The 17,526-nt window shown below is 55.2% G+C and overlaps 1 protein-coding gene across 3 annotated transcripts in view; it reads right to left on the bottom strand.

Annotated features, from left to right (window-relative positions):
• Positions 1 to 17,526, bottom strand: part of UNC5B (unc-5 netrin receptor B) — a 55,096-nt gene that overhangs the window by 6,786 nt on the left and 30,784 nt on the right. For 2 of the 3 annotated variants that reach the window (XM_030030239.1, XM_030030241.1), the window contains exons 2-8: positions 9,026 to 9,247; positions 5,171 to 5,314; positions 3,576 to 3,679; positions 2,487 to 2,667; positions 1,752 to 1,919; positions 1,257 to 1,421; positions 433 to 465 (exon numbers count right to left, since the gene is read on the bottom strand). In XM_030030239.1, the coding sequence (XP_029886099.1) occupies positions 433 to 465; positions 1,257 to 1,421; positions 1,752 to 1,919; positions 2,487 to 2,667; positions 3,576 to 3,679; positions 5,171 to 5,314; positions 9,026 to 9,247 (1,017 nt within the window). The remainder of the gene's footprint in view (positions 1 to 432; positions 466 to 1,256; positions 1,422 to 1,751; positions 1,920 to 2,486; positions 2,668 to 3,575; positions 3,680 to 5,170; positions 5,315 to 9,025; positions 9,248 to 17,526) is intronic. The other variant, XM_030030240.1, reaches the window with a different exon arrangement.

Genomic DNA, 17,526 nt, shown 5'->3' with positions numbered 1-17,526 from the left:
CATCTCTTGGTTTCTATGGTTTCACGCCGGAGTGAAGCCCTGTCCTAAGCCTGGCGATCTCAGCCGCGTTAGGACTATGCCACTTCTGGGAGGTGTCACTTCGTCCCCAAGTCCCCCTCCTCTGCAGGCCAGAAACTGGAATGCTGATGCACCCCCAGGCCCCCTAACTCGAGGAAGGGAATCCTCGTGGAGGGGTGCCGATGCTGGAGCAGCTTTGGTGGTGTGACACCGGCTGCAAAAGTGGGTCGTATTTATAGCTTCAAGCAAAGCACGGGATTTAACGTACACTGGAGTTCTGGAGCGGGCTTTAGTTGCTCCCTCTTCCCACCCTGTCCTGCCCCAGCTGCCGTGGAGCCCTACCATGGATGCGACAGAGCAAAACCAAAGCAATGCCTCGCAAAGAAACAAAATGGCCATGAAATGAGCACTTACGGTGGCTTTTGGGTTCGCTTAGAACTCTTTTATCTGTTAGGAAAAAAAAAGTTAGAAAACAAAAGGTGAAGGTGGCGATGGTGCGATGGGCATGAGATGAAACAAAAGGTGGTGGTGGGGGAAGCCGGCCCGGGGGGGGCACGAGGAACCGCAGCGTGGTGGGGAGGGACGGGAGAGCAGAATCGTTCCCCGAGGCATGCAGAAAGCCAGGTAGAAGCTTGGTGATGAGGATGTCCCCATGCCCAGCCGGTCCCTGGGGAACATGTCCCCAGCTGACAGGACTTTGGGCATTTCTGGCTGCAGCAGTTTTAAAGGGACAGTGGTGTCACACAGCAGCAGGTGGCAGCATCGGCTGCTCAGCCTTCGGTGTACCCACTCATAGTGTAGCAGCACCATTATTATGATTATCGGGGTTTTTCCCTAGCTGCTGCTCCAGGTCTCCTACTGAGCAATGACCCAGGTCAGGTGTTTTCATGGTGGGGCTGAGAAACCCACCCTGGCTTGCTCCCACTAACCACAACCAGCCTTATTTCAGCAGAGACCCCAAACCTAGCGCCGCTTCAGAAGGCTTGGTGGGACATTTAGATCCCACCAAAAATTCCCAAACCCTTCTTTCCAGCAAGTGAGAACTAGCTTTGCAAAGGGTGAGTCTGGTTAAAAAATCCTTGTTCAAGCCACAAGTTAAAAATCAGGTGCCAGCGGCGCTGCTGCCTGCCCCATCAACTTGGAGGCACGGCCAACAACAGCGTGGCCAAGCGCCGGAGCACCACGGCCGCCGGCGTCGTGTCCGGCACCGGTCCCTGCCCGCCTGCCCGCATACTCACTCTGCAGGCAGAGCCCATCGGTGCAGTTTTTGGAGTCGAGCAGCACGCCGCTGCAGTCCTTGCCGCCGTTGCGGGGGGCCGGGGCGGCACACTCGCGGCTGCGCCAGTGGGTGCACTCGGTGCTGCACGCCGACCACTTGCTCCACTCCGTCCACGCGCCGTCCACTGCGGGCCACCAAAACACAGGCGCGTCGGTACACCCCTCGGCACGGCCTCGGGGCTCGTCCCCCAGCGCCGGCACGTCTCCGGCACGCAGAAAGGTGCCCGTGCCCATCTCGGGGCTTCCAGAGACCTTCGGGGAGCGTTATCCCAGCAAACCCAGCCCTGTTGTGTCTCTGCAGATGTCTCCAGCTCTTTCAGGTCTTGGCAGACCGAAAGATGCTTTGGACTGGTCTCCTGAGCCCCTGTCTCCTTGGGGAGCGCCGGGAGCACAGCTGGACCGTGCAACCTGGGGGACGGGCAGTGCGGGCAAGCTGGTTTCCGAACCCGCCTTACCTGGGCAGAGGGTGGTGCAGGTGATTTTCTGGAAAGGCTGCCCATCACAGAAGGAGCCGCCGTTCAGCGGCGCAGGGTTGGTGCACGTGCGGGTGCGCTTCTGCCAGCCCCGGCCACAGCGGTTGTTGCAAGGAGACCACTCGGACCAGGTGGACCAGCCACCGTTCACTGCAAGAGGAGACGGACAGCAGTTAACACATCAACGGAGCCCGTTTCAGCAGGGACTGGAGCTAAGCCTAGGGTTCATCGGGTCCTCTGTCCTTACATCTTCTGTGACGCCCTGGAACAGCTCAGCCTCGTGAAAAGCAAATCCCGAGACTCCTTCTTGTGCCGCACACCCCACGCACAAGATGCTCAAGGCTGCTTTGGTCCTTTTTCCACTTTGCAAATATTTTTGCATCTGGCCACAGCAGATCTTTGGTTTCATAGCAAAGTTCAGCCAAATGAAGCTTTTTGGCTGCTTTGAGAGTCAAAGCAGCCCAGCTGGGTTCAACCTCCACCCACCTTCGTACCCAACCGAGAAGGCTTGGAAGTACCTACACCTAATAACCTCTCCTAATAGCCTGTGCAAGCTAGTAGAGGTTCCGGTTTTGCAGACATCGGCTATTACCTAATTTAATGCAATGCCCTGGTGGGGTTCACTCCTACCACTCCCAGAAAGTGCCCGTATTTCCCCTTGGCTTGGAAGACATGGCCAGCAGCAAAGGTCCCCTTCCCAAGAGCAAGGGCCGGTACCGTAGACGATGACAGCGGCCGTGGTGCTCCGGCGCTTGGCCACGATGTTCTTGGCCATGCAGGTGTAATTAGCAGTGTCCAAGAGCCGGGCCTGCTTGATGATGAGGTTGTGATCGATGGTGATCAGGAAGTTGGTGTCCTGGGTGGGATCGATGACATCCTCGTTCCTCAGCCACTCCACCTGGCAAGGCAAAGGCAGGGATGGGTAAGGACGGTGATTAAGCTGAACAAGAACTGAACACTCAGCCAGGGAAAGCTCATCACGGGTTTCAGTGGAAATGCCCATCTCACATGCTCCCCACCACGAGGGTCTCCAAGAGCCCCAAAGCTAAGCTAGGACACAACGGCTTAACTAGGCTGTTTGGGAAGGGCGTGAATCGATACCGTCACCGAGCGTGCGTACGGGCACAAGCAAGGAGAAACATCAGGTTGGAGGGGGTAAAATCACCAGACCTGACAGAGAGCAAAACCCCCTCGGACCAGCCTTTGACCTGCCCCAAAGCCTTCCCCATCTTCATCACTGAGACCACCGATGTCCTCAGCACCACAACCGTTGACTGGCCAACCTTGTCTCTGACTTTATTTATTTCTACTTGAAAGCTGGGCCAAACCAGGCCTGACCGGGACACGTTACTGCTGTTTTGGCCACGGATGGGACAGTATGGCTACCACCAACACACAGCTCCAGGGGACTGATGGAGCTGTGGACAAGGAAACCACTGCTACCGTGCTAGGGAAACCCATCTGTATTGACTTTCCCATCCCTTGGCTCTCACTTGTGAGCGCTCCCCTTCAGACAAGTCATTGGGTGCCTCCTTGTTAGATCTTCCTTCTAACGGGTTAACAGCACATCAGGAAGCGTTGGAGAGGTAGGTTGAGCAGGTGCTGAGGTTACATGTGTTATTAGATGTCAGAGTAACAGATCCACTGCCCAAAATAAACAATTCTGCTGAATAATGAAAGCTGACGGTCTCGGCGCGAGGCCATCCATCACGGCCGCAAGCCATCTCTCAAGGACGTGCCCCGTCTCTCCCCGGGACGGGAGGGGACACCCCACCGGGCATTTCTTGGGGCTGCTGAGCTGCTCACCTCGGCCTGCGGCACCCCCTCGGGTGGGCGGCACTGCAGCAGGACCTCGTGCTCCAGCGGGACCTCCTTGCCCAGCGGCTCCTGGTCAAAGTTCTTCCGTAGGTCTGGGAGGGAAAGGAAAACCCAGGGGTTACCAGCCCACTGCAGAAACAGGGCAACCTGCAAAACCTTGGTGGGGAGAGAGCATCGCCTTGGCACCAGGAGCCCACGAGTAGGGAAAGCCCTCTGGCATAGCATGGCTAGAGCTAAACATGCAGCTCGGCTCCCACGTCAGCACCGAAGCGAATCCCCAAATTTCGGGGCTACGGGGGCTTGTTGCTTGGCTGTGCTCCAGTTGATCCTGGCTGAGCCACATCCCCAGACTTGCTGGAAACCCGGCCATCGCACTCCGGTGCCAAACTGGGGAACAGGGAGAGGTGAGAAGCCCAGCAGAGCCCCCCAGGGACGTGGGGGACCTGGCAGGGTCCCACTCCGGTGCCTTGAAAGGAGGAGCATCACTAGATGGTGCTGCAATCCTCCGTTACAGCACCCAGCCCTCTACGGCTGCAGCTCCCACTGGTCCAGGGCAGCGAATTCTCGGTTCTTCTCATCTGCTCAGCACCAAGAAACACCAAATCCTTGGCTGGGGCAGGACAAAAGGGCTCCCTCAGTAGCCAGCCCTGCGCCTCGTAACATTTTCCCCGTTCAGACTAAATCCTTCAGCAGCATAGCTGCTTCACCAGCCACCTCCGTTTTGGATAATGTGCCGGATTATTAGCTCTCTAATAGCAAACTCCGTTTACGACTGGGGAAGCCTGGCCGTTCTCCTATAGCTTTGCCATCTCATTTGCTAAGAGAGCAAATTCAGCCTTGTAACAGCCTGATTAACTCGCCCTTAATCAGGCTGACACCCACAAACAGCAGCTTAGAGAAGTGACATATGACAGCAGGGACTCCAGGGACACGGACTCGCTGATTCAGGCAAAGCATGCAAGGTGCTAACCACTGGGTTATTAATGATAATAAAGCACCAGGAAGAGCTGAGCACGCTGATGGGCAATGCGGTATTAACCCAGGTAGTGCCACGGCCTCTTGCCCAGGTAGGTCAGGACGATGCCCGCTCAGATGCAAAGCCAGAACTGGGATGGGAAGCTAAGACCAGGACCATCCAGCAAGGATGGGTCACCTCCAACTGATCAAAAAGCACTGCTTTCAACAGGGAGCCAACTTTTGGAAATGGCCAACCCCACTCATCTGCACCCACCGTGTCTCAGGGATCCCGGGAAGCTGGGAATGAATGGGAATGGCCGCTATTTCAGCTGGTGTTCCTACCAGAAGCAGCACACCCACGTAGCTTGATACCACTGCTTTTTCAGCCTGGGATCCAGGGTCACACTTCAGGCTTTGCAAACAATTTCGAAATCAGTGGGTTGTACCCTCTGGAAACCTTTTGGGGCCCCCAAAGTGGAAAAGAAGGTGGGAGAAACGTTGATGTACATGAAACGAGAACCGAGGCAGCGCAGGTGGGTGCAGGCAGCTCTCGCAGAGGGGCAGGGAGCAGGAGCACTGCCGGAGGGGTCACATCTGAGCAGGCACTCCGCGTACCGGGCACTTACACGCTATGCGGACGTATGCCCTGCGGCTCTTCGTGGTGCCCGCGGAGCTCCAGGCCACGCACTGGCACCAGTAATCTTCTAAGCCGAAGAGCTCCTCCACTTGCTGCCGGGAGACCTCGATCTGCACCTCCCGCACCAGCATCCCTGGAAGGGGACAGAGGGACGGCATCAGCTCGGCAAGAGCACCCGGGAGGAGGGAAACTGAGGCAGCACCCAAGAGGGCTGGTGGCTGCGTAAAGCTCGAGGACAGAGGCGGAGGGTTGGAGGCATCTCGGAGGCATCTGGGTTTGGCACCTCTGCAAACCAGGGAGACTGTTCCCTCCGGAGGGTGACTCGGAGCTGATGTGGAGGAGTCTTGTCTTTTTTTTTTCCCCTTAGTCTGGCCGGGCAGGACTAGGACCTCTTAACCATTTCAAGAGGCATCACTCTCCTCCACCAGCCCTCTCCCCCAGCACTGATATCCCTGTCCCTGCCCAGACCCCTTCCCATCCACCAGGGTTTGAAGGATGCCTCCGAGGCTCTGCTGGGGGGAGAAACCATCTCTGTCAGCTGCTGTTTAAATGCAAATATAACAAGACAAATAAAAAATCTTACGGCAGTCATCCAACGATGATGGCATTTCATGCCCACTGACTCCAAAAAGGGTTACATACCTCCATCAACCCCCCAACACCCCCATGAACTCTGCCAGGACACCCTGGCCGTGGTAGGGGTGAGATGACAAAGGTGGCACCACCACGGCCAGGACACGGTGCCCTGGACCGCTGAGGCTCGCCTGAAGCATCAACCCCTCGCGGCATGGCCGTCACCGAGGGTGGGAGGGACTCGGGGCTACTTTTCCTTATTTTAAGCAATACCTGCCCTTTTTTTGCAGCTTCTATTTATAAAAAGGCCTCAATTTCACAGCGATAGAGAGCCGCATGCTCCCCAGCTGTAATTTTGTTAGCTCGCTCCCAGTCTGCGAGGAGCAATTACTGTCCCTCTGCCACCTTCCCGCAAAAGAGCTGACAAACGCGCACCAAGGAAATATGATTTATTTTGCCACTATTAAGGGGCAAAAAAAAAAAAAAAAAAAAAAGGCATTTGGTCCAAGCACCTTTGGAGAAATTAGGGCTTTTAGAAGGACCCAGGACGGAGATGGCTCAAAAAACCATCTCGTCTCTCTGGAAAGCCCCGGTGGGGTGGGTTGAACAGCCCTGCAAAGGTGGGGAGCATCCTGCAAATGCCCTGCTATCTCCATAACCTCCGAAAGCAAAGGCTACTCAAAACTGTAGACTGAGCTTATGGCTCACAGGGGTGACTATTTAAAGGGCTTACAGGCATCCAAACACAGCCGCTCTTACCGACCATCCCTTCTTGTCCAGCTGAATTATACTCTCTGACTTGGCCTATTTTTGCTTTCTTCCGCATGAAATGTTTTGGATCAGATGCAGTCAGAGCATTACCAAGCCTGGCTCATTCAAGACACGTCATCTTAAAAGTTGCCTTTTTTTTTTTTTTTTTTTTAAAGGTCCCTTTTTCCAAGCTTTTAACTGAGGACACTTAAAAAGCCACGAACGCCTAACCGTGTTAACCAGTCGCTTTGTGGCCAGCCGTCCCCCATGCTCTTTGCAGCACCTTTCCCTACGAACGGCAGGTGCTGCAAACGCAGATTTTTTAGCACAGTAAACCATTTTGGTTCCAGCTCCTTTCTTCTTAGGGTAGCTGCCGGGCAGATATGACCACGCTGGCAGAGTTTTACATGCACGGCATCACCTCCGCACTGAAGGTATTGTCAGGTTTGTTCACCGATAGCAGCAATACCATCTTTGAAGCCTGGGTGAAGAAGGTGTACACCGTTTCCTTCCCAAATTGCTGCCGCATGTTCTGCATGTGCAGACTGGGATCTGAGAGAGAGATGCTGGCCCAAAGCAAATGAGTCCCCCCTAAAACAGGGTAAGATCCTGCTGCACAGACTTTCTGCTCCCTTTCTGCTGTTTTCTCCGGCCTGTTTTGCGCAAGAGTTGCACGAGGCAGGTTATTCGGTAAGGGGTATTCACCCAAGAGGTGGATCAAGCGGTAGGGCCAGAAATATAGTGCTTTTTCCACGCTGTACATCGCTAAGCCATGAAACTCCCCGCTACAGGATGCTGGGGCAACCTGGAGGAGAATGAGTCCTATCGGCATTTAGACACATGAACAGCGGGAGAATCCATCCAGGGCTGGACCACACTGCTACGATATCGCCGCTGGACCAGGGAATCCCTAACCACGGTCTGTAGAAAGCTGGGAGGGTAACAGAGCGGGGCCCATCACTCCATCCTCGTCCCCGTTCAATGCTCTTCCCCTAAGCATCCGCCACTGCCCCACGCAGGGCGCACGAACCTTTGGCTCGACCCAGTGCGGCCACAGGTTATAAATAAATTAATAACTCCTTGGCGAAGGCCGCTCGGTCATTAATCAGCACTGACTTTGCCCTCAAGCAGTGAGGGTTTCAAATCTGGCCTCTGTGAAGAGCTGGGAGGTGGAGATGCACCCCGCAAGAGAGAAACGGTGCTGCCAGTTGCTCCCGACAGCCTCCAGAGAAGCAAGGGGACAGCTTTCCCGTGCATTTTCGGCCATCCTTCACAAAGAGATCCTCTGGAAGAAAAACACCCCAGGAACAGGTGAAGCAGCTTAGGAAAGGCTCAGAAAGCCCCAGGGAAAAGAAATGATCTTCCCTTTGCAGAGCAGGTTCAGAGACGCGTCCAAGTAAGGACCGGCTCACGGCTAGCACTGGATGAAGAGCCGAGGAGATGCTGGGGAAGGGCAAGGCTGGGGAAAAAAGGGACAAGAGGAGATTCTACAAAAGTACTTGTGCTCCTCCAGGCTGACAAAGTTTCTCTCCTCTAAGCCCAGCCTGCGTTCTGGGGCCAACGCTGCAGCACTTCAAAAGGCCGCCTTCGTTTAAAGCCCTCTGGAGATGAAGGATGCCGCAGGCTCAGGGATTTGCAGAGAACAGATCTTACACGGGAAACGTGACCGTTTTCCTCCTCTCCTGATGAGGGCACAGGTACCAAAATTGGTGCAGAAAAGGTGGGAGCCGAGCTAAAACATCCCAATTTTAGCAAATCTACTTGATTACATGATCTAACCAACCCCCACACCTTGTTCTCATGCCGGGACGTTTCAAAGCCTGGGGCAAGCAGCTCTGCGGAGCCCCGTCCCATGGAATAAGACACCCCCTAAATGCCTAAACCACCTTCTCACCCCCCATTTCAGGCAGCCAGCAGCTGACTTATCCTCCGAGGCAGGGAAGAGCTCATCTGCCATTAAAAGGCATTTCAAATCCTACCTGCAAATGTTCTCATTACCCATTAAACATCTAATCCCTTTGCGAACCTGAGTAAGCCGCCAGCCTTTGCCACCCCTCGTGGCAATGACTCCTACGTGTTGATTAGGCATTTTGCAGGAAAGCGTTTCCTTTTTTTGAATCAGTTTTAAACGTGCTGCCTTTCAAATCCCATTTAACAACCCCAAGTCCTGCAAAAGGGTAACGCGGGCTGACTTCCCCAAGCTCCTATGGGGTACGGTGACCCATACCATCATCAAGCCTTCATCAATGCTCTGCAAAGGAGCAGCTCCTCTACTAAAATTCACCGATGATACGGAAAGAGAGACAAGCTGTGCACGGACCAAGGAGGTGGAAAACATACAAAAGCGACCTCATGAGATTGCAGTCACCCGGGAATGATAAAAAGGAATCAGAGAGACCTGTTGGTCTACCTGGAGGAGAATCATCTCCAGCGTGGATGTGCAAGAGAGAAAAGGGCTGAAGCGCCTGGAAAGAAGAGAGGGGAAGGGCAGGCAGGGGGATGCCGGGGTGGGTTTGCTCACCGGTGACCTCGTCCAGGCTCTCCTTGGTGACGTGGTCATTCTGGTTAACCCACTCCCCGTTGCACTTGAAGTAGATCTGGGTGGCAGGGTTGGCGCGGCAGACGAGCTCCACCGGCTTGTTCTTCACGATGTAGGCGTCCTGCGGCTCCAGCAGAAAGTGAGGGAGGGTCTCTGCCGGGGCCGAGGGGAAGGAGTCGGGCAGCACGTCGCTGTACTCCAGCCCTGCCAGGGGAGCGAGAGGGTCAGGGGGTGCCCTTAGTCCCGTCCCGGCAGGGACGCAGCTCCTACCTACGCCGCTTCATCCCTCCCTCTCCCTCCCAGGACTGCCCTGCGTGCGGCGGTGTCACCAACAGCCCTCGCTGAGGATGCTCGGGAAAGCAAAAAAAAAGCAAATCTCTGCTAGCTAGAGAGCTGCTGCTGCGGGGTGCATCCCGGTTTTGCCTGGGTACCAGCCCCCCATCCGTACCCCGAGCCCTGGCCGACGCCAAAGCCTGGGTAATCTTGCTAGAGGACACCACGAGGGAAAAAAGCAAACCAAACTCAAGTCCGGGGATGGCGACAGGGACACAGAGAGATTCCGCAGGGGCTGGTGTCCCCCATCCCAAACCTCCCTCCCACAGCCCTGAGGAAAGCACAGGCACGCTCCGAGCTAAACGCCGGTAGGGCTTGTGCTGGGAACGCTGACCGTGATGACGGCACAAATCACGTACATCCCGCTTTTTGGTGGAGCCACATTTGGGATCCCACCCCCTGCCAGCGCTCGCGCTCCTGCACGGTGATCTCGGCATCGCGCGAGGGCTGGGGGGCACGGGCAGCCCCTGCCAGCACAGCCCCCGGGGACCGGCTCTCTGCCCATCACAGGCGAGCGATCCTCTGGAGAACGTCTCCCAAAAACGCAATCAGGATTCACGCTATTCCACCCCAGAAACCAGAGGGGGTCAGTGCCCTGGTGATCTCCATCTTCCTGCTCGTTTGCTCGCAAAAACAATCTAAATGCAAAAATAACCAGAAGAAGAGGTCAGGCCAGGCCAAGAAAAGTCTTGAAAAGGGGCAAGCACCCCAGGGCTCACCCAGGGACGTAACCCCCGAGGAGCGGGAGCCTCACGGCGGGTCATGCCCAGCACCGGCTTGAGAAGATGCCGTGACCGACATCGAGGGGCACCTGCAGCATCCTACGTACGAAACGGGTTTCTCGCCATTTCGCCCACGAAGATCAACCCCAAATATTGCAGGACTAATAAAACACATACACGCGCTGGGATGCTACTGCTTAACCCGTTGTTTCTGGGCACCTCGCTAGCAGTCAGGTCACATCACGAGGCTTTTCTTTACACCCAAAAGAGTTATGAGCTTTTCTTCCTCCTCCTCTTTTCTCCAACGAGAGCTGTGATTCTCAACTCCAGGCACTGCAGCGTGCAGGAAAACAGTAAATATCCCCAGCCCCGTGATAACATCTCCGGAGCTGGCAAGGAAGGAAGGAGCCCACTCCCTTCGTCACCCTTGGCAAGGAGCAGCGCCGCACGGAGAGACTCAGAGAATCCCGAGGTGTAAGGAGAAGAAGAAGAAGAAAAAAATAATCAGACGCATCAAGAAAACAAGATGACCAAGCTGCCTCCCGAGCAAAAATCAGTGAGGGAAAAAAAACACACGAGGTCAGTCGTTTAAAATCCATTTAGGAAAATTGACTTTCCATTTCCATTTAACACAGCACTAAGGGAGAGCGGTAGGACATTTGTCATAATCCATTAACTGCTCTTTTGGAAACAATGAATTAAACTCCGGGCTAATTTCTCTCTCTCTGGCTGGCTCTTCCCCACCTCTCCACTGCCAGCCATTTCCTCCCCCATCTCATTTGCAGACCTGTAATTTTCCCAGCGCCCCGCCGCGGGCAGGGGCACGGGGGTGTGAGGAGGTGCGAGCCCCCCACCTTGAACTGTCCCACACTTCTCCCCGTGCCTGCATCAGGCTCCCGCTCCCCTCTCCTGCTGAGCAGCTTCTTACCTTATCACAGCAGCAAATATAATCTTTTTCTTTTCTAATTTACTATGCAATTTTGCATCCACCAAGTTGTTGTTTTGTTGGTTTGGGGTTGGTTTTTTTTTTTTGTTGTTTTTTCTAAAACCGCTTCGATGCCACAAATCTAAATTCCCTGGCAAAGGGGGCTGGCAGGAGATAATCCAACTGGCAACAGAGGCAGCCAACAAAACTTCACTCGTGGGCTCATGTGCAAACCTCTCTGAAATGATGCTCTCCGCATCCCTGCAGCGCGCAGCCTGCAAAGTCGGTCCCCAGCTCGGCGGCCGGCAAATGGGCGCAGGTAGCGCGCGCTGCAGAGCATCCTCCGAAACCCGCTGGTGCGATGCCCAGGCTGGGGGGGCTGGCTTGCCATCCATCCCCGGGGCGGGGGTGGCTCCCAGGCTTTGTTTTACAGCTCTAAGGGCAGGTGGGTTTAGAAAGCAGGCTTGCTATAAGGAATATAAACACTTGAAGCCCATTAGTTTCCCAGGGATGCTTGGCAGTCCCCCCACTGCCAGCCCTGCCCCGGGCCAGCACCAGCCTCCCCGAGGCACCGCCAAGGGCAGTGGCAGAGATGCTAAATACTCCAAGATACATCATCCCTGGCCGTAACGCGGGCCTGAAGCTCCCCATTAAGTTTTTCTTCTGTATCTGTGCCAGCTGCTTTTTATTTCTTTTCTTTCTTCCTACTTTTTTTGTCTTCTCCCCAAGCAAGGTGTAACACCCCGGGATGCAGGCGAGGAGTCCTGCAGCCCGCCCGGCACCGTAAGGGTGACCCACAAAGCCCCAACATCCCTGAAGAAGCCAATTTTCGGAAGGAAATTCCCCTATGGGGATGACACCTCGAAGCGCACGTGTCCCCTGACCCAAAACCGTGGGCAAGGAGAAGTCCTCCTCCAGCAGCCAACACCAAAGACACGTTTTCTCCCACCCCACCGCCACTTTGGTGATGCTAAACGAGACTTTAGGTCATCCGAGAGGATCTGGGAGTGGGGAGGGGATGAGTCACGGCCCGACGGGGATGAAAATCGCAGATTTGTGACTCACGCACGATCATCTGCAGCGGGATGGGTGATGCTCTGGGCTGCGGTGGGAGCCACCTCGGTCCCCCAGCACAGGGTTCGGGGCTGAACCACCGGCAGCGGTACTGAAAATCTGCCGACCCCCACATCGATGGGTCCCATCCAGCCCCCCCGTCCCGAGAAGGGGTCTGCCCAAATCCATGCTGGCGGTCTCAAACTCGACGCTTCAGGTTTCTTCAAGGGGGCACAGTGACTTTGGGGATGAGGGTGGTAGAATAGGATGATCTCCCCAACCCTAGCCAGATCCAGCACCTGCTTTTTGTGGCTATAAAAACCTGCTGGGTTTAAGGTTTGAACACCCAAACCCCAAAACTTTAAAGCTAGAAGCATCCTAGCTGCTGGGAATGTTTAAATCCTGCAAACTCGCAACAGCTGAGAGATCTTTTGTTTCTGGCCAAGAGAGATCTGGGGCCCAAAAAAGCAGCTCTAACAGGAGACAGGGAAAAAGATGATGGGGTTTTCGTGGCAGACTCGTCACCGATGCCATGCTGCAGAGCCCCGACCCCACGGTTCCCCCAGGCTCCCACCTGCCCACAGATGGGACCAAAGAAAGGGGGAGACTCATTTCTCCATCCAGAAACCAGCCCTACGCGGCCAAAGAAAAGCATTTGCAGCTGGGCAGGGCGTTTGGCTCCAGCACGATACGGCCGTTGGTATTTAAACGTGCTGGGGAAGAATTAAGGCAGAGGAACAACAGGGACTTTGGATGAGAAAAGGGAGAGGAACCATGCTGGGCATATTTATCATAAGCCATCAACCCAGCCTTTCATCCCCAATCCTGACGCCTGGCCACCCGCCGCATGGGAAACCTCTCGCTCTGCTAACGCACATGGAGGTGGGGGCCCCCAAAAATTCACGTACAATTGAGGCTGGGGGGAAAGCATGCCCATTTGTGCCACGTGAAGGAATGACTGCTGCTCCCGGCTGCCCCGACTATCCAGCAGCCACTGCAAAATACAAAAAAAAAGCACCTTCCCGGTGGTGCAACACCATCACTTTCCCCCATAGGACAGGGGGGCAAACAGCTCCAGCACAGACAGGACGAGGTGCTGTCAGTGCCAGAATTAAATGAGCAGAGGATAGAGGGGCTGGGGAAAGGTTTTGGTCTGCTCCAGCATAATAAGGACATCGATAAATAGCCCCGTAAAGGCTAGGACAACCTTCCCCTTCAATGGTCTTGCATATTATTATTACTACTATTATCATTATTATTATTATTATTATGGTTGCATTATATATATGTGTAAGAAAACTTGCAAGAAGCAGGTCTCTGGCTTCTCCAGGCTGGGCAGCCAACCTCAGGTTGGGGGTACGCACTGAGACGTTCAGACGGTTTTAATACCAGTGAAGACCTTGTCAACAGGAGGGTTCGCACTGGCGCTTGCAAGGAGCTGGCCGTAAGCCTGGCCCTTGGGAACGGACGCTTTAACCCACACGTGCGCGGAGGCCACTTTCCATTTCGCCCAGCGCTGCTCTGACCCCACCTGAGGTGACAACTTGGCCCGTTGAGCGCAGGAGCAGCGCACGCAAGAGAGACGCTTTTGCATGCAAAGCCGGGGAAGGAGCCTTGCACAGCCGGGATTTCCAGTACTGCAATCAGACAAGCAATAAAAATCCCAGCAGCGACAAACTAATAAATATTTGAGAGTGCGCTACACTGACTGTAATCATCATCTCCCTGGCAGACGTCTACAGGGGGTTCCCATCTGCCGGCTTCCCTCCTTCCCGCTGGAGGTGGGTGCCTGCTTCCCAGCTCCCTTTTGGGGTTTTTTTTTGGAAGTCCCAGGCTGTCGCCATCCCACAGTCTCACACTACTCGGGGGCACGCGGTCGGGTGCTGCGGCGTGACGTGCTACGGGACGGGCTGGAGCACTGACTTCAGTACTATATCTGTTTTGGGGGGAGGAGAGGCAAGGAGGGGGCAGCTCCGGGCTTGACCCGTGGGACCAACCCCCCCGAAGCCCCAGGGACGAGCACGACAGGAGCAGCAAGGCGGAAAAGGGAGAAGGGGAATAAGCACTGGTGATTTCTTTCCTCTCCAGCCTCTTCTCCCCCATCCTTCATCACACATTTTAATCTGCTGGGGTTGAGCTGGATTATCCGCAGCATCTGTTCCCCGGGGGGTGACTTGCAGATGTTTGCAGCCAGCGTTTGCAATTTGGTTGAAGATCGATGACCCCAACCAAACAACACCAGCAGCCTGCACGGGGAGCAGCACCGGGCCGGGCTCGAGCGTTAATCGCCCCTCCATCACCCCAAAACACATGGCACAAGGGATGATGAGCCCAGAAAGCAATTCCCCTTGCAGCAACGGCCGAGCAAACCTCTACAGGAAAGCGTTAAAATCCTCTCTCCTGCAATTGTTATCCCTCCAAATATTTGGAAGATTACAGGAGCATTAGCGGCAGCGAAGCCGGTGCCCATCACCCACGGCCACGCATCCCTCCCCGTTGCACCGGGCAGGCAGGAATGCGATGTAAGGATTAAGCCGGGATGCCTGGGTTTCTCCGGCTGGGTTTCTCCAGCTAAATCTTAGCGGCGGTGGGCACTTAACCCCTTCTGCTTCCATCTCCCCCCATTCAAGCCTGTCTCAGGGTGAGCGCTATTTCGTGCGAAGGCCTGAGAGGCAATGGTTAAACCCATTCCCGCCTGCCGGGGTGGGTAGAAATCCTCCTGTAGAAATGAAAAAAAAATATGACAGCTTATCTCCAGCACTGGAGGAGGAGAGCCGCCTGCCTTCCCAATCCCCCCGTGGGGATGGGGACGGCTCCGGCTCAAGAGACCGAGCTGGCGGGGATGCTCCGGCCACCGGCTTGGCTCGAGGAGGTATCTGAAAGGCTGGAGCAGGGCTCTCCCCCATCCCAAATCTCCCTTCCTATTGCCTCCGGGGGAAATGTATGAACGGACTCATTTAGGGATTAGCGCTGTTGCCATTTAAGCTCCAGCAAATTGTGATGCCGGAGTCGTGGCACGGGACGCAGGTCTCATCCCACCACGTTTCAGTCCATCCCCGAGCTCAGGGGGAGCCGGCATCACCGGTCCCGGCTTGCCCTGTTCCCAAGGGCTTCCCGTTGCACAATGTCCTCCTGGGATAATTTCAGGTCCAGCAGTAAAACATAGCCGAGATTTTCCTCCTAAAAGCACCGTGAGCATCCTCTCTCCCCAAAACATCAGTCTCTTCCCCGAGCAATCCCCCTTCCCTCCCTGCTCTGCTCCCCATCGCACAAATTCAGCTTTCCGCGCGCCAGCGTGGTCTCCCAACACGAAGCCCCATTGCCGAGGAGGTGCCGGCAGCTCGTGGCATCTTCGACGGCAAATTCTCCACGAGGCCGAGCGGTGCCGTGCAAAGCCACGACCCACCGCCCCCTCGGTGGGGACGCGTCCCATCGGAGGCAAAGCAGGGAGAAAGGAGGATGACCCAAAATAAAGGGTGTCGTTGAGGATGGGTTTGGAAGATTTGAAGCCACTTGCACCGAGCGAAGCTTCCTCCCCAGCTCTCGCCCTGCTACCTCCTTGCACGGAGCCCACAAAATCCCGTGCCTTCGAAACCCTCCAAATAGTTTAAAGCGGGTTCAGACACAAGCTGGGAAGCGCTGATGAAAGCGAGATGCAGGGGATGTAACAGGCCCTCGGCACCGTCGTCCCAAGGGCTGCAGCTTGCTGATGTAACCCCCCGGCCTCGTTAACTCAGCGTGGCGCTCGTTAACCTCTCCTGCCGCAGGAGCACCGAGGGGATGGGATGGGACAGACCCAAACTGCCCGCAGAGGCCAAAAAACTGAGCATGGAGCCTTCAGCGGTAGCAAGGAGAAACACTGGTACCTGGCATCTCATCTCCAACCTGGAGCGAGGTTGGATTTTGAGGTCAAAAAGCCACGGGGATGGCCAGCCATTGACGTGCTCGTGGGGTGCCCATCCCCGTGGCGTCTGACACCTCCCCCGAGCACCTGCAATGGTAACGCAGCAAAGGCTGGACCACAAAACCGCAGTACTCAACACGTCGTCGCGTTCAACCCTCGCTACCGGCGGCGTGCTGAGGTCCGCAGAAGGTGTTGCTCCACCTCGGGGCTGTGCATTTATAGGGTCTTCCCCTCCACGCCCCCCCCCAAAAAAAAGGGGAGGCCACCCCTCCTGCTCCCAGCAGCCGGGAAAGCCCCTGCAAGCCCGGTTGCACGGGTTGCGTTTGGGGACCTCCCTCGTACGGAGCAGCAGGACTCACAGACACCACGGACAGACCGACGTGCCGCTCCCTCTGCACCGCAGGCTGCAAACCCCCTTGGTCCCCTCCGTGCGACACAATAGAGCCTCTCTATTCTCACCAATCTTTTATTAATAACTAAATTTGGAAAAAACCACTTAACCTTTTCCCCAAAGCATCTCTGCCTGACAAACCGGCTCATTTTCCTCCCTTGATTGCCCTCTCCCAGGAGTTTTAGCGTCCCTTTGCATCCCCTTCAAGCCAAACCTGGCATCACCCCCCCCGGGGTAAATCCAGCCAGGAGCGAGCCCCATCCCATCACCTCCAGCTCCTCCTGGAGCCCACCCAGCCCGGGACAGACGGACACCAGGACAGACAGACATTTCGCAGCGGCATCCCAGATGGGTTAGCAGTTTCCCCCCCCCCGCCCGGCGGCAGGCAAACATTATAATTAGAGAGCATTCCTCCCCAGCGTGGGTAATGAGGGGGTGCACCCCGCCAGCCCTAATTACACCCTTGGAAAAAAATAAGCAGATTCTTCTCCCAGCCAAATGAAAAGCCTGCAGCCGGCCTCCCTCGCTGCGCACCTTTATTAAATCGGAACCGGACGGGGAGGGGGGAAAAAAAAACAGAAAGCAAAGTCACTGCTGAGAAAAGGGTGGGAAAAAGGCAGCGCCAAGGATGTTATTGCATGCAACGGCTTTATCGATCAAAAACCACTTCACCTGACTGGAAAAAAAAAAAAAACAAACCAAAAACATCTCTTTAGCTAAATCCCCAGGTCAGGCTTTTGCAAAGCAGCCCGAGAGGAAAACTAAAAGCAGGGTGCCTCCGCACGGGGCATCCCACCGCAGCATCCTTGTGCATCCCACGAGAGCATCCCTGTACCGCTGCAAGCCACGGCTAAGAGGGTTCAACCCAAATCCTGACCACCGCCATCCCCGGAGAAGAAACACCCAGGCTCTGGCAGCAACTTCACTTGCTGGGAGTTCAGAGGAGAGAGATTTATCTTGTTGATTATGCATTACGCTGGAGTATTTATGGAGCCACTACTCTTTTGTTTATCTTTATGATTATGATAATCAAAGGCGAAGCCTCCTGAGAAGTGTAAACAGCTGAGATCCCTTATGGTACAAACCTCTTCATTTTTCATTATATAGATTTATAACACGGCACGGGCAGATTGGAGTAAATTGTTCCTTATTTCT

The sequence above is a fragment of the Aquila chrysaetos genome, chromosome 11 (assembly GCF_900496995.4).
Source record: "Aquila chrysaetos chrysaetos chromosome 11, bAquChr1.4, whole genome shotgun sequence".
Taxonomy (NCBI): Eukaryota; Metazoa; Chordata; class Aves; order Accipitriformes; family Accipitridae; genus Aquila; species Aquila chrysaetos.
This window is presented reverse-complemented; position numbering and strand designations above follow the sequence as displayed.